At 36.2% G+C, this 14,059-nt stretch overlaps 1 protein-coding gene across 5 annotated transcripts in view; it reads left to right on the forward strand.

Annotated features, from left to right (window-relative positions):
- The window catches only part of TAOK1 (TAO kinase 1), a 166,257-nt gene that overhangs the window by 115,934 nt on the left and 36,264 nt on the right, over window positions 1-14,059 (forward strand). For all 5 annotated transcript variants that reach the window (XM_082442795.1, XM_082442793.1, XM_082442792.1 and 2 more), the window contains 3 exons: window positions 1,318-1,485; window positions 3,615-3,818; window positions 11,467-11,601. In XM_082442795.1, coding sequence (XP_082298921.1) covers window positions 1,318-1,485; window positions 3,615-3,818; window positions 11,467-11,601 — 507 coding nt within the window. The remainder of the gene's footprint in view (window positions 1-1,317; window positions 1,486-3,614; window positions 3,819-11,466; window positions 11,602-14,059) is intronic.

Here is a 14,059-nt window from a genome sequence, read left to right on the forward strand (position 1 = left end):
TAAGAAGACTGAATATTGTAAATAGTGGTACATACCAAACCTAAGGCTCAGGAAAAAGGAAGAATGTGATTTGCCTCTTACACTTGTATAATATAGGTGAAAGAAGCTCTTTGGGTATAAGACAACCCACCAGGCCTAGGTATTTGGTATTTGGTGATTAGGTCCCAAGTCTGTATATAGTATTCATTTACCTGGTCCATAGTGTGTATTGGCACAGCCTTATTGGAAACGATAGGAAATATCTATCAAGTGCTTCTTTCCCTTTGGCCTAATGACATTTCTTTCACAATCCGTCATAAAGAAAAAAATTAATAGAAAAAAGGTTTTTTTTATGTATGAAGCTGTTTATCTCAGAATTAAAAGTTGGAAATAACTATCCAGAATTAAGGTAATGGTTAAATAATTTTGGCATAAAGATTTGATGAAATATTCTGTAGGCATCATGTTTATGAGTTTGAAATAACAATACTTATGATAGTGAAAGTAAAATCAAATACGATATAGTTAGGACTCTGCATAGAGAAGAAATAAATTTGGCTAACAAAGAACGTAAAAGTGTTACAAAAATTCAAGGATATCTCATGAACTCAAGGACAGAAGGTATCTTTCTGCAATCTATATACTAACTGTATCTACAAAACAAAAGTCTATACATAGAAAATTTCTGAAAAGAAAGGTATCAAAATGTAGCAGTGATATTCTAAAGTTGGAATTGTTCTTTCTACTTTTATTTATTTGATAACGTTAAGCTTTATTAAACGTTAGTGGTAAAAATCACTAATAATATAATGGCTTTTAATCAACTGGTAGTGTTTTATGAAGAGTACTGTTTATGCAACATATAAAGAAACCCGTAATATCCAGGTTTATATTAAGTAATTCACCATCAGTAAATGCATTTCTGTTGAAACCTAATAAAACTCAGAACTGACATGCCTTTTCTGTGAAATCATCAGTTATAAGAATATGTAAACCTTTAGCCTTTGTTTAGGGCTCTAATTGAACTTACTTCTTAGTGTTTAATTAAACCCTTTTATCATTTCAACTCTGCATTTTCAGTTGACCAACAAAAGTATGATGTGCAAAGTTTTTATAAAATGTACAGGGGTAGTTCTGTAGGCAGAGAGTGAATATATGTAAATGACAATTTTGTAAGTATAAGATGTCAGAAATGTAATAGAATTCAATAGCTATAGATTTTATGCATTATCTATCATGATTATTCAGGATAGTATCTCTAGGGTCTAAGAAGGGGTACATTTGTACTAATTGAAAAATATACAGATTTCAACTTGACTTTTACATTCTCTTATCCAGCACATGTTTGTTCTTCGGGAGCGCCCTGAAACAGTGTTAATAGATCTTATTCAGAGGACAAAGGATGCAGTAAGGGAGCTGGACAATCTGCAGTATCGAAAGATGAAGAAACTCCTTTTCCAGGAGGCACATAATGGACCAGCAGTAGAAGCACAGGAAGAAGAAGAGGTAATAATTTAGAAATGATGCAAATATTGAGCTCTCTTCATTGGCTTCTTTACTTATGCAACTTGTCTTTTACATCACGAATCTCTTAACATCAGTGGTTCTCAGGTTGTGTTTTCTTTTTTTTTTTTTTTCTTTTTTTTAAATTTATTTATTTATTTAGTTTTGGCTGTGTTGGGTCTTCGTTTCTGTGCGAGGGCTTTCTCCAGTTGCGGCAAGTGGGGTCCACTCTTCATCGCGGTGCGCCGGCCTCTCACTGTCGCGGCCTTTCTTGTTGCGGAGCACAGGCTCCAGACGCGCAGGCTCAGTAATTGTGGCTCACGGGCCTAGTTGCTCCGCGGCATGTGGGATCTTCCCAGACCAGGGCTCGAACCCGTGTCCCCTGCATTGGCAGGCAGATTCTCAACCACTGCGCCACCAGGGAAGCCCAGGTTGTGTTTTCTTAACACTGGTCCTGTAAGATCCCAGGTGGGAAAAAAGGGTTTTGTGTTCTTTAAATCCAGTCCCTTCATAGTGCACATTGGCATACATAGTAAAGCTCTGAGAACTCTTGTATTAAAGAAACCGGTTCAACTTTGTTTAATCTAGTCCCTCTCAAATTTCTTGGCCACTGAACCCTTTTTTTTGCCTGATTGTCCAATTGTGTGGGACATGCTTTTGAAACTATTTGAAACTATAGACTCTGGAAGTTGACAGTACTCACTCACAAGTCATTAGAAAGTTACCAAGCATTCTTCCAGGGACACTTCTTTTCAGTTCTGCATACTTTCATTCCATCTATGCAGTTCTAAAATACTCATTTTACAAATGAGTAAAAGCAAGGGTCAGTGGTTAACTCACTGTACGTAGAGCCATATGGGTTCAAATTCAAATAGCTGTCACTCTTAAGGTCAAGTTCTTTCCCTGTTGCCTTTTAAGGAGAATGGAAATATAAATTTGCAATGGATATGTTACAGAACTTTCTCACATGGAAATATACATATAAAGTTATCTTTTTTACTGTAAATATTTTCAGTTTTCTTCTTTGCTTCTGTCAGAATTCCAGAGCTTTGATTTGTTTTTTCTGTTGTCCAGTGAGAGAGATCACTTTGCATTCTGAAACTAGGAGCAGCAGTTAGTTACTTTTCTTTTTAATAGTGCTACATAATTAATGAACTATAAAATGCAAGATTTTCTTAACCTACAGTTTTGGGTATTTTTGTTTTGTTTTTTAGTTCTTTTGATAGTCTTTCGAAAATTGTTTTGGGTTATTTTAGATATATGAAATAAAGTTGTGGTAAAGTAAAGTTGTGAAATTAATAAGATTCTAATGTAGTTTAATCTATAACAGCATCTCTGTTAGGCTAGAGATAAAAGAAAAGTTCCTCTATATATACCGTGTGTCCATATTTATTAAATTCTGCATACCTTATAGAATTTTGGAATGGTAAGACTATTGTAATGTTGGTACCCAGATACCATGGCTTGCCTGGTTACTTCAGAAAAACATTCTTGTGATTGTGACTACATATATATGTAATACATAATTTTTAATTTACAGAAAAATAGGAATTAAATTATTTGGTGGTAGAAGGATAGGCTAGAGACTATATTTTAAGTAGAAAGAAAAATACACTTCAAAAGCCTTCAACAAAAAAATAACAACTAAAAGGAGTTGTTTCTAGGATTTTTTTTTTTAAAGGTTAGGGCTTGTTTTTTGTTTTTTGGAAGCACAGAGTCCTAACCACTGGACTGACATGGAATTCCCATGGTTAGGGCTTCTTTTAACCATGGGAATCATTGAGAAATGAGCAGAATCTCTGTATATACCCCATGAGATGTCTGGTAAAAATGGATTTCAAAAAGTGTCAAACAATTTAGAGAAAATGCTGTACTTTGGAAATAACCCAAAACTGGTAAACTGCCTTTTTCACAGAGTTGGTTTGCTTTTTGTTATTTATACCTGTTGGTCATTTTTATTTGTTTATTTTTCTATTAGCAGTTGGTTAACTTCCTGGTCCCACCAAATAAAGGGAATGTCTCATGATAGGCTTCTGACTTTCTAAAGACTGTGTGCCAAGCAGTGTGCTTGGTGCTTGTATTCAAGAAATCGAAAGATACAGATATTTGAACCTAATGCTCTTTTTCCTTAGGAACAAGATCATGGTGTTGGACGGACAGGAACAGTGAATAGTGTTGGAAGTAATCAGTCTATTCCCAGTATGTCCATCAGTGCCAGTAGCCAAAGCAGTAGTGTTAACAGTCTTCCAGATGCCTCGGATGACAAGAGTGAGCTAGACATGATGGAGGGAGACCACACAGTGATGTCTAATAGTTCTGTCATCCATTTAAAACCTGTGAGTATTTGGATTTCAGTGAAAAAAAATTTCTACTTTGGTAAATAATTTTCTTCATCTGATTAGTTTAAGAGGAGATTTTTTTTTTTGAATTTTATTTATTTTTTTATACAACAGATTCTTATTAGTCATCAATTTTATACACATCAGTGTATACATGTCAATCCCAATCGCCCAGTTCAGCACACCACCATCCCCACCCCACCACGGCTTTCCCCCCTTGGTGTCCATACGTTTGTTCTCTACATCTGTGTCTCAACTTCTGCCTTGCAAACCGATTCATCTGTACCATTTTTCTAGGTTCCACATTCATGTGTTAATATACGATATTTGTTTTTCTCTTTCTGACTTACTTCACTCTGTATGACAGTCTCTAGATCCATCCACGTCTCAACAGATGACCCAATTTCATTCATTTTTATGGTTGAGTAATATTCCATTTTATATATGTACCACATCTTCTTTATCCATTCGTATGTTGATGTGCATTTAGGTTGCTTCCATGACCTGGCTATTGTAAATAGTGCTGCAGTGAACATTGGGGTGCATGTATCTTTTTGAATTATGGTTTTCTCTGGGTATATACCCAGTAGTGGGATTGCTGGATCATATAGTAATTCTATTTTTACTTTTTTAAGGAACCTGCATACTGTTCTCCATAGTGGCTGTATCAATTTACATTCCCACCAACAGTGCAAGAGGGTTCCTTTTTCTCCACACCCTCTCCAGCATTTGTTGTTTGTAGATTTTCTGATGATGCCCATTCTAACTGGTGTGAGGTGATACCTCATTGTAGTTTTGATTTGCATTTCTCTAATAATTAGTGATGTTGAGCAGCTTTTCATGTGCTTCTTGGCCATATCTGTATGTCTTCTTTGGAGAAATGTCTATTTAGATCTTCTGCCCATTTTTGGATTGGGTTGTTTGTTTCTTTAATATTGAGCTGCATGAGCTGTTTATATATTTTGGAGATTAATCCTTTGTCCATTGATTCGTTTGCAAATATTTTCTCCCATTCTGAGGGTTGTCTTTTCGTCTTGTTTATAGTTTCCTTTGCTGTGCAAAAGCTTTTAAGTTTCATTAGGTCCCATTTGTTTACTTTTGTTTTTATTTCCATTACTCTAGGAGGTGGATCAAAAAAGATCTTGCTGTGATTTATGTCAAAGAGTGTTCTTCCTATGTTTTCCTCTGAGAGTTTTATAGTGTCCGGTCTTACATTTAGGTCTCTAATCCACTTTGAGTTTATTTTTGTGTATGGTGTTAGGGAGTGTTCTAATTTCATTCTTTTACATGTAGCTGTCCAGTTTTCCCAGCACCACTTATTGAAGAGACTGTCTTTTCTCCATTGTACATCCTTGCCTCCTTTGTCATAGATTAGTTGACGATAGATGTGTGGGTTTATCTCTGGGCTTTCTCTCTTGTTCCATTGATCTATGTTTCTGTTTTTGTGCCAGTACCATATTGTCTTGATTACTGTAGCTTTGTAGTATAGTCTGAAGTCAGGGAGTCTGATTCCTCCCACTCCATTTTTTTCCCTCAAGACTGCTTTGGCTATTTGAGGTCTTTTGTGTCTCCATACAAATTTTAAGAGTTTTGGTTCTAGTTCCGTAAAAAATGCCATTGGTAATTTTATAGGGATTGCATTGAATCTGTAGATTGCTTTGGGTAGTATAGTCATGTTCACAATATTGATTCTTCCAATCCAAGAACATGGTATATCTCTCCATCTGTTGGTATCATCTTTAATTTCTTTCATCAGTGTCTTATAGTTTTCTGCATACAGGTCTTTTGTCTCCCTAGGTAGGTTTATTCCTAGATATTTTATTCTTTTTGTTGCAATGGTAAATGAGAGTGTTTCCTTAATTTCTCTTTCAGATTTTTCATCATTAGTGTATAGGAATGCAAGAGATTTCTGTGCATTAATTTTGTATCCTGCAACTTTACCAAATTCATTGATTAGCTCTAATAGTTTTCTGGTGGCATCTTTAGGATTCTCTACGTAAAGTGTCATGTCATCTGCAAACAGTGACAGTTTTACTTCTTCTTTTTCAATTTGTATTCCTTTTATTTCTTTTTCTTCTCTGATTGCCGTGGCTAGGACTTCCAAAACTATGTTGAATGATAGTGATGAGTGTGGACATCCTTGTCTTATTCCTGATCTTAGAGGAAATGCTTTCAGTTTTTCACCATTGAGAATGATGTTTGCTGTGGGTTTGTCACATATGGCCTTTATTATGTTGAGGTAGGTTCTCTCTATGCCCACTTCTTGGAGAGTTTTTATCATAAATGAGTGTTGAATATTGTCAAAAGCTTTTTCTGCATCTATTGAGATGATCATATGGTTTTTCTTCTTCAATTTGTTAATATGGTGTATCACATTGATTGATTTGCGTATATTGAAGAATCCTTGCATCCCTGGGATAAATCCCACTTGATCATGGTATATGATCCTTTTAATGTGTTGTTGGATTCTGTTTGCTAGTATTTTGTTGAGGATTTTTGCATCTATATTCATCAGTGATATTGGTCTGTAATTTTCTTTTTTTGTAGTATCTTTGTCTGGTTTTGGTATCAGGGTGATGGTGGCCTCATAGAATGAGTTTGGTAGTGTTCCTCCCTCTGCAGTTTTTTGGAAGAGTTTGAGAAGGGTGGGTGTTAGCTCTTCTCTAAATGTTTGATAGAATTCACCTGTGAAGCCGTCTGGTCCTGGACTTTTGTTTGTTGGAAGATTTTTAATCACAGTTTCAATTTCATTACTTGTGATTGGTCTGTTCATATTTTCTGTTTCTTCCTGGTTCAGTCTTGGAAGGTTATACCTTTCTAAGAATTTGTCCATTTCTTCCAGTTGTCCATTTTATTGGCATAAAGTTGCTTGTAGTAGTCTCTTAGGATGCTTTGTATTTCTGTGGTGTCTGTTGTAACTTCTCCTTTTTCATTTCTAATTTTATTGATTTGAGTCCTCTCCCTCTTTTTCTTGATGATTCTGGCTAATGGTTTATCAATTTTGTTTATCTTCTCAAAGAACCAGCTTTTAGTTTTATTGATCCTTGTTATTGTTTTGTTTCTATTTCATTTATTTCTTCTCTGATCTTTATGATTTCTTTCCTTCTGCTAACTTTGGGTTTTGTTTGTTCTTCTTTGTCTAGTTCCTTTAGGTGTAGGGTTAGATTGTTTATTTGAGATTTTTCTTGTTTCTTTAGGTAGGCTTGTATAGCTATAAACTTCCCTCTTAGAACTGCTTTTGCTGCATCCCTTAGGTTTTGGGTCATCGTGTTTTCATTGTCATTTGTCTCTAAGTATTTTTTGATTTCCTCTTTGATTTCTTCAGTGATCTCTTGGTTATTTAGTAACATATTGTTTACTGTCCATGTGTTTGTGTTTTTTATGTTTTTTTCCCTGTAATTCATTTCTAATCTCATAGCGTTGTGGTCAGAAAAGATGCTTGATATGATTTCAATTTTCTTAAATTTATTGTGGCTTGATTTGTGACCCAAGATGTGATCTATCCTGGAGAATGTTCCGTGCGCACTTGAGAAGAAAGTGTAATCTGCTGTTTCTGGATGGAATGTCCTATAAATATCCATTAAGTCTATCTGGTCTATTGTGTCATTTAAAGCTTCTGTTTCCTTATTTATTTTCATTTTGGATGATCTGTCCATTGGTGTAAATGAGGTGTTAAAGTCCCCCACTATTGTTGTGTTACTGTTGATTTCCTCTTTTATAGCTGTTAGCAGTTGCCTTATGTATTGAGGTGCTCCTATGTTGGGTGCATATATATTTATAATTGTTATATCTTCTTCTTGGATTGATCCCTTGATCATTATGTAGTGTCCTTCCTTGTCTCTTGTAACATTCTTTATTTTAAAGTCTATTTTATCTGATATGAGTATTGCTAGTCCAGCTTTCTTTTGATTTCCATTTGCATGGAATATCTTTTTCCATCCCCTCCCTTTCAGTCTGTATGTGTCCCTAGGTCTGAAGTGGGTCTCTTGTAGACAGCATATAGATTGGTCTTGTTTTTGTATCCATTCAGCAAGCCGGTGTCTTTTGGTTGGAGCCTTTAATCCATTCACGTTTAAGGTAATTATCGATATGTATGTTCCTATGACCATTTTCTTAATTGTTTTAGGTTTGTTTTTGTAGGTCCTTTTCTTCTCTTGTGTTCCCCCTTAGAGAAGTTCCTTTAGCATTTGTTGTAGAGCTGGTTTGGTGGTGCTGAATTCCCTTAGCTTTTGCTTGTCTGTAAAGCTTTTGATTTCTCCATCCAATCTGAATGAGATCCTTGCCGGGTAGAGTAATCTTGGTTGTAGGTTCTTTCCTTTCATCACTTTAAGTATATCATGCCACTCCCTTCTGGCTTGTAGAGTTTCTGCTGAGAAATCAGCTGTTAACCTTATGGGAGTTCCCTTGTATGTTATTTGTCGTTTTTCCCTTGCTGCTTTCAATAATTTTTCTTTGTCTTTAATTTTTGCCAGTTTGATTACTGTGTGTCTCGGCGTGTTTCTCCTTGGGTTTATCCTGTATGGGACTCTCTGCGCTTCCTGGACTTGGGTGGCTGGCTATTTCCTTTCCCATGTTAGGAAAGTTTTCGACTATAATGTCTTCAAATATTTTCTCGGGTCCTTTCTCTCTCTCTTCTCCTTCTGGGACCCCTATAATGCAAATGTTGTTGCGTTTAATGTTGTCCCAGAAGTCTCTTAGGCTGTCTTCATTTCTTTTCATTCTTTTTTCTTTATTCTGTTCCACAGCAGTGAATTCCACAGTTCTGTCTTCCAGGTCACTTATCTGTTCTTCTGCCTCAGTTATTCTGCTATTGATTCCTTCTAGTGTAGTTTTCATTTCAGTTATTGTATTGTTCATCTCTGTTTGTTTGTTCTTTAATTCTTCTAGGTCTTTGTTAAACATTTCTTGCATCTTCTCGATCTTTGCCTCCATTTTTCTGAGGTCCTGGATCATCTTCACTATCATTATTCTGAATTCTTTTTCTGGAAGGTTGCCTATCTCCACTTCATTTAGTTGTTTTTCTGGGGTTTTATCTTGTTCCTTCATCTGGTACATAGCCCTCTGCCTTTTCATCTTGTCTATCTTTCTGTGAATGTGGTTTTTGTTCCACAGGCTGCAGGATTGTAATTCTTCTTGCTTCTGCTGTCTGCCCTCTGTTGGATGAGGCTATCTAAGAAGCTTGTGCAAGTTTCCTGATGGGAGGGACTGGTGGTGGGTAGAGCTGACTGTTGCTCTGGTGGGCAGAGCTCAGTAAAACTTTTAATCCGCTTGACTGCTGCTGGGTGGGGCTGGGTTCCCTCCCTGTTGGTTGTTTGGCCTGAGGCAACCCAACACTGGAGCCTACCTGGGCTTTTTGGTGGGGCTAATGGCGGACTCTGGGAGGGCTCATGCGAAGGAGTACTTCCCAGAACTTCTGCTGCCAGTGTCCTTGTCCCCACGGTGAAACAGTGCCACCCCCCGCCTGTGCAGGAGACCCGCCAACACTAGCAGGTAGGTCTGGTTCAGTCTCCCCTGGGGTCACTTCTCCTTCCCCTGGGTCCCGATGTGCACACTGCTTTGTGTGTGCCCTCCAAGAGTGGAGTCTCTGTTTCCCCCAGTCCTGTTGAAGTCCTGCAGTCAAATCCCACTAGCCTTCAAAGTCTGATTCTCTAGGAATTCCTCCTCCCGTTGCCGGACCCCCAGGTTGGGAACCTGACGTGGGGCTCAGAACCTTCACTCCAGTGGGTGGACTTCTGTGGTATAAGTGTTCTCCAGTCTGTGAGTCACCCACCCAGCAGTTATGGCATTTGATTTTACTGTGATTGCACCCCTCCTACCGTCTCATTGTGGCTTCTCCTTTGTCTTTGGATGTGGGGTATCTTTTTTTGTTGGGTTCCAGTGTCTTCCTGTCGATGATTGTCCAGCAGTTAGTTGTGATTCTGGTGTTCTTGCAAGAGGGAGGGAGAGCGCGTCCTTCTACTTCGCCATCTTGGTTCCTAATCCCCTTCGAGATTTTTTTTTTTCTTTGCTGTTTCAGAAGTTTGGAACAATTTTAGGTAACTTATTTTAGAATGGCAATAGGCTTGTTAATTCCCAATGTAATGTCTGCATTTGGGAAACTAATGTTTTGAGAATACAAAAAATATTTTTAAAAATCTTAGAAGAAGAAATACAGGAATACTATATATAATGTATTATTTGAAGTTACTTAGATGGAAAATAAAGTATTTAAAAATAGTAGATAAAAAAAAATAGTAGGTTTACTCATGAAATTCATTATAATATAACGGTTACCTTTGAAGAGTGGGAGAATGGGGTAGGATGGGTGGTGACCAAAAGTGACTTTTGCATTATCCATAATGTTTACATCTTTAAGATAAAACTTAGTGTAATTATGGAAAAATATAAATTCTGGGTTTAGGAAATACCGGTGTTTAGTACATTAGTCTTCATACTTTCGAATGCAAGATTTTAAATTTTCTTGAAAATATTTGAAGATCAGATAACTCCTTTTAGCAGTTAATAGGAATGCTTCCTTTTAAACTTCACAGCTTGCAGTGTTACCTAGAAAGTTATTAGGAATAATAGCTAAAAGGTGGAACCAATACAAGTGTTCCTCAACAGATAAATGGATAAAGAAAACCATGGTATATACATAATGATGAATATTTTTCAGCTGTAAAAAGGAATGGAATTCTGATACATGCTACAACATTAGTGAACCTTGAAAACATTATGCTAAATGATATACATCAGATGTAAAAGGACAAATAATGTATAATTCCACTTATATGAACTATCTAGAATAGACAAATTCATAGAGACAGAAAGTGGATTAGAGGTTACCAGAGGCTGACTGGAGGATGAAATGGAGAATTTTTGCTAATGGATACAGAATTTCCATTTGGGGTGATGAAAAAGTTTGGGAAATAGTGAGGATTGTGGCACAGCATTGAAAATATAATTGACGCCACTGAATTGTATACGTAAAAATGGTTAAAATGGAAAAATTTATATTACAAATGTTTTAACACGCAGTTTTCAAGAATGATTTAGTTAAGTAGTAGTGTTATTTAGGGAAAAATCATGTTTAATTTTTATATTCTTAGGTAAGAGGATTAGCTGTAAAAAGATTATTCCCACAATTAGTTGGTTGCTAGTTGACTTCCTCTTCAGTTAATGAACTAAGGTATATGTCAAGAAAGACATAAGTTCTAAAAATTTGTATAACTATTTTTTGTTTACTTGGACAAATGGCAGAAGTATTATAAAGATCTTTTTAAGCTATATTATTACTTCTAAAACCCAAGAGCCTTAGAGTAATTAATTTTATTACTGCTGTTTAAAATACTGGCTGCATGCTTTATTATCTTTGTTTTTAAGTTATGTTAAAGCTTTTTAATTTTGCATTTAATGAATATTAATAACTCTAGCCATATACATTTCCTTATCCTGAATCTGTGTGCTATTTCATACACTGAGGAAATAATGTCTCCTGATTCAAATTGTGTTGAAAATAAAATGTCAGCATTCCCATTTTTTGTTTTTGCTTTTTAAAATTATGTCTTTGAGATTTATTGATCAAGTTGTGTTTAAACTTTAACTTTCTTGAAAGTTCACGTGAACTGTGTTCGCCTCAGATAGTAATGTCTGTTTCTTTGCCTAGGAGGAAGAAAATTACAGAGAAGAGGGAGATCCTAGAACAAGGGCATCAGATCCACAATCTCCACCCCAAGTATCTCGTCATAAATCACACTACCGTAATCGAGAACACTTTGCTACTATACGGACGGCATCACTGGTATGTTCTACTGCAAATCAGAAATATATTTTTCATGTTGGACATTGGCACCTATCTATACTCAAGTATAATTATCTCTTTTTTTTTTATTCGGGGTTTATTTTGCAAAACATTTATTCAACATTTAACTACCTCTTATGAGAAAGATATTATACAAAGCACTCTGAGAGATGTGTGCACAAATAAGTAATATATTAGAATATATTGAATTAGCTTAAGAGGGCTAAAAGGTACTAAATAGGAATTCAGATTACCTTTCAATCGGGGCATAAAGGGAGTATTTATAAAATAAATCATCTGAGCCTTTAATAATTAGTTGGTTTTAGGCACGGGGGAGAGGAAAAATGTAATTTCCACCTAAGGATTGACCAAAATGAGCGGGGGGGGATGTTTGGGAAATAGCAAGTAATCCAATTTGATATACTCAAAATGTAGTTCTTCTGATTTCCCAAATAATAAAAATGGATTATTTGTTCATTACAAGGATGTTGTTATACTGGGGTACTCATAACCCTAATCAGTCAGATATGTAGGACCAAAACATGATAAAGAATACTTACTAGGGATAGAAAGAAAATACGTTAAGATATCAAAGGGAAAATAGGTTATTAGAAAATATGACAGAAAAAAATATATGGGAGTTACCTGAATTATCAACTACATAGCAGATCTTATAAATCCCATGCTGTGGCCCATGAATCTGAATGATGTCTAAGGTCAAGAACACCATCCCCTACCATAAGTCAAGTCATTCCTACTATTCTACAACATGTAAATAATTCTTTGAACAGAGCAAGTAGCAAACAATGATTGCTTAATTTTTTCATGACTATTTTAATAAATACCTGGACAGGGGCCAGCTTGTGGGAAAACATCTTTGTGAATGGGCACATATTAAGTGTTTCCCAAGCAAGCCTTCTGTCCCAAATTTTGGCTCCCTCAAATTAATTAAGGACACTATTTATTTATTTAGTCAGTTAATTAGTTAGTTAGTTAGTTAGTTAGTTAGTTGTACTGCGCTGCATGGCTTGCGGGATGTTAATTCTCCAACCAGGAGTCCTAACCACTGGACCGCCAGGGAGTTCCGTAAGGACAGTCTTAAAAAGTTATGGCTTTAGGGCTTCCCTGGTGGCGCAGTGGTTGAGAATCCGCCTGCCAATGCAGGGGACACGGGTTCGAGCCCTGGTCCGGGAAGATCCCACATGCCGTGGAGCAACTAAGCCCTTGCGCCACAACTACTGAGCCTGTGCTCTAGAGCCCGTGAGCCACAACTACTGAGCCTGCATGCTGCAACTACTGAAGGCCGCGTGCTGCAACTACTGAAGCCTGGGTGCCTAGAGCCCGTGCTCCGCAACAAGAGAAGCCACCGCAATGAGAAGCTCTCGTATCACAACAAAGAGTAGCCCCGCACACCACAACTAGAGAAAGCCTGTACGCAGAAATGAAGACCCAACACAGCCAAAAATAAATAAATTAAAAAAAAAAAATAGTTTTAGAAAACTTAAGATCCATATCCTTAAACCTAGTAAGTCCATTTATTTCAAGTAAAACATTCAGAGAGTAGGTATATTTGTGTACAAAGATATGAGTAGCTATATTATTCAATATGATTACCACGTACCATAACTCAGTCTGACTTATGCCTTGGATTTTTTTCATACAATAAAATGCGTAGATCTTAGGTATTCAATTTGAAGTATTTTTAGTGGTACACATTATGTTAACCATCGACTAAAAAAAAAAAAAATTAAAATTTATTGTCGTTCCAGAAAGTTTCCTCATACCCCTCTTTAGTCAACTCTCCACTCTCATGACCACCACTTTGTTTCTTCACTGTTGTTAGTTCTGTTTTTGGATTTTATATCGGTGGAATCACACAGAATGTACTCTTTTGTGTCTGGCTTATTTTGCTCAGCTTAATGTTTTTGAGATTCATCTATATTGTGTTCATCAAAGTTCATTCTTTTTTATTACTGTAAATATATTTTCATTGTGTGAATATACCACAATATTTTAATCCATTCTTCTATTGAGGAACACTTGGTTTGATTCCTGTTTGGGGCTATTACACATAAGATTGTTATAAACATTCTTATACAAGCCTTTATGTGAACATTATGTGTTAATTTCTTTTTGGTAAATACCTAAGAGTAGAATTGCTGAGTCATGGGGTATATATATGTTTAACTTCCTCTGTCAGTTTTCCAAAATGGTTGTACCATTTCACATGCCTATCAGCAATGTGTAAGAGTTCCAGTTGGTCTGTATCCTCTCCAACATTTGGTGTTGTCACTTTTTTTAGCCATTGTAGTGGGTGTGAAATGGAATCTCATAGTGGATTTTTTTGTTTTTTGCATTTTACTGTGACTAAAGATGTCACTGTAATAAGCACCTTTTCATGTGCTTATTGTCTGTTCATATTTCTTCTTTAGTGAAGTGTCTCTTCAACTCTTTTGCC

The sequence above is a fragment of the Balaenoptera physalus genome (genome assembly GCF_965194825.1).
Source record: "Balaenoptera physalus genome assembly, chromosome: 20".
Lineage (NCBI taxonomy): Eukaryota > Metazoa > Chordata > Mammalia > Artiodactyla > Balaenopteridae > Balaenoptera > Balaenoptera physalus.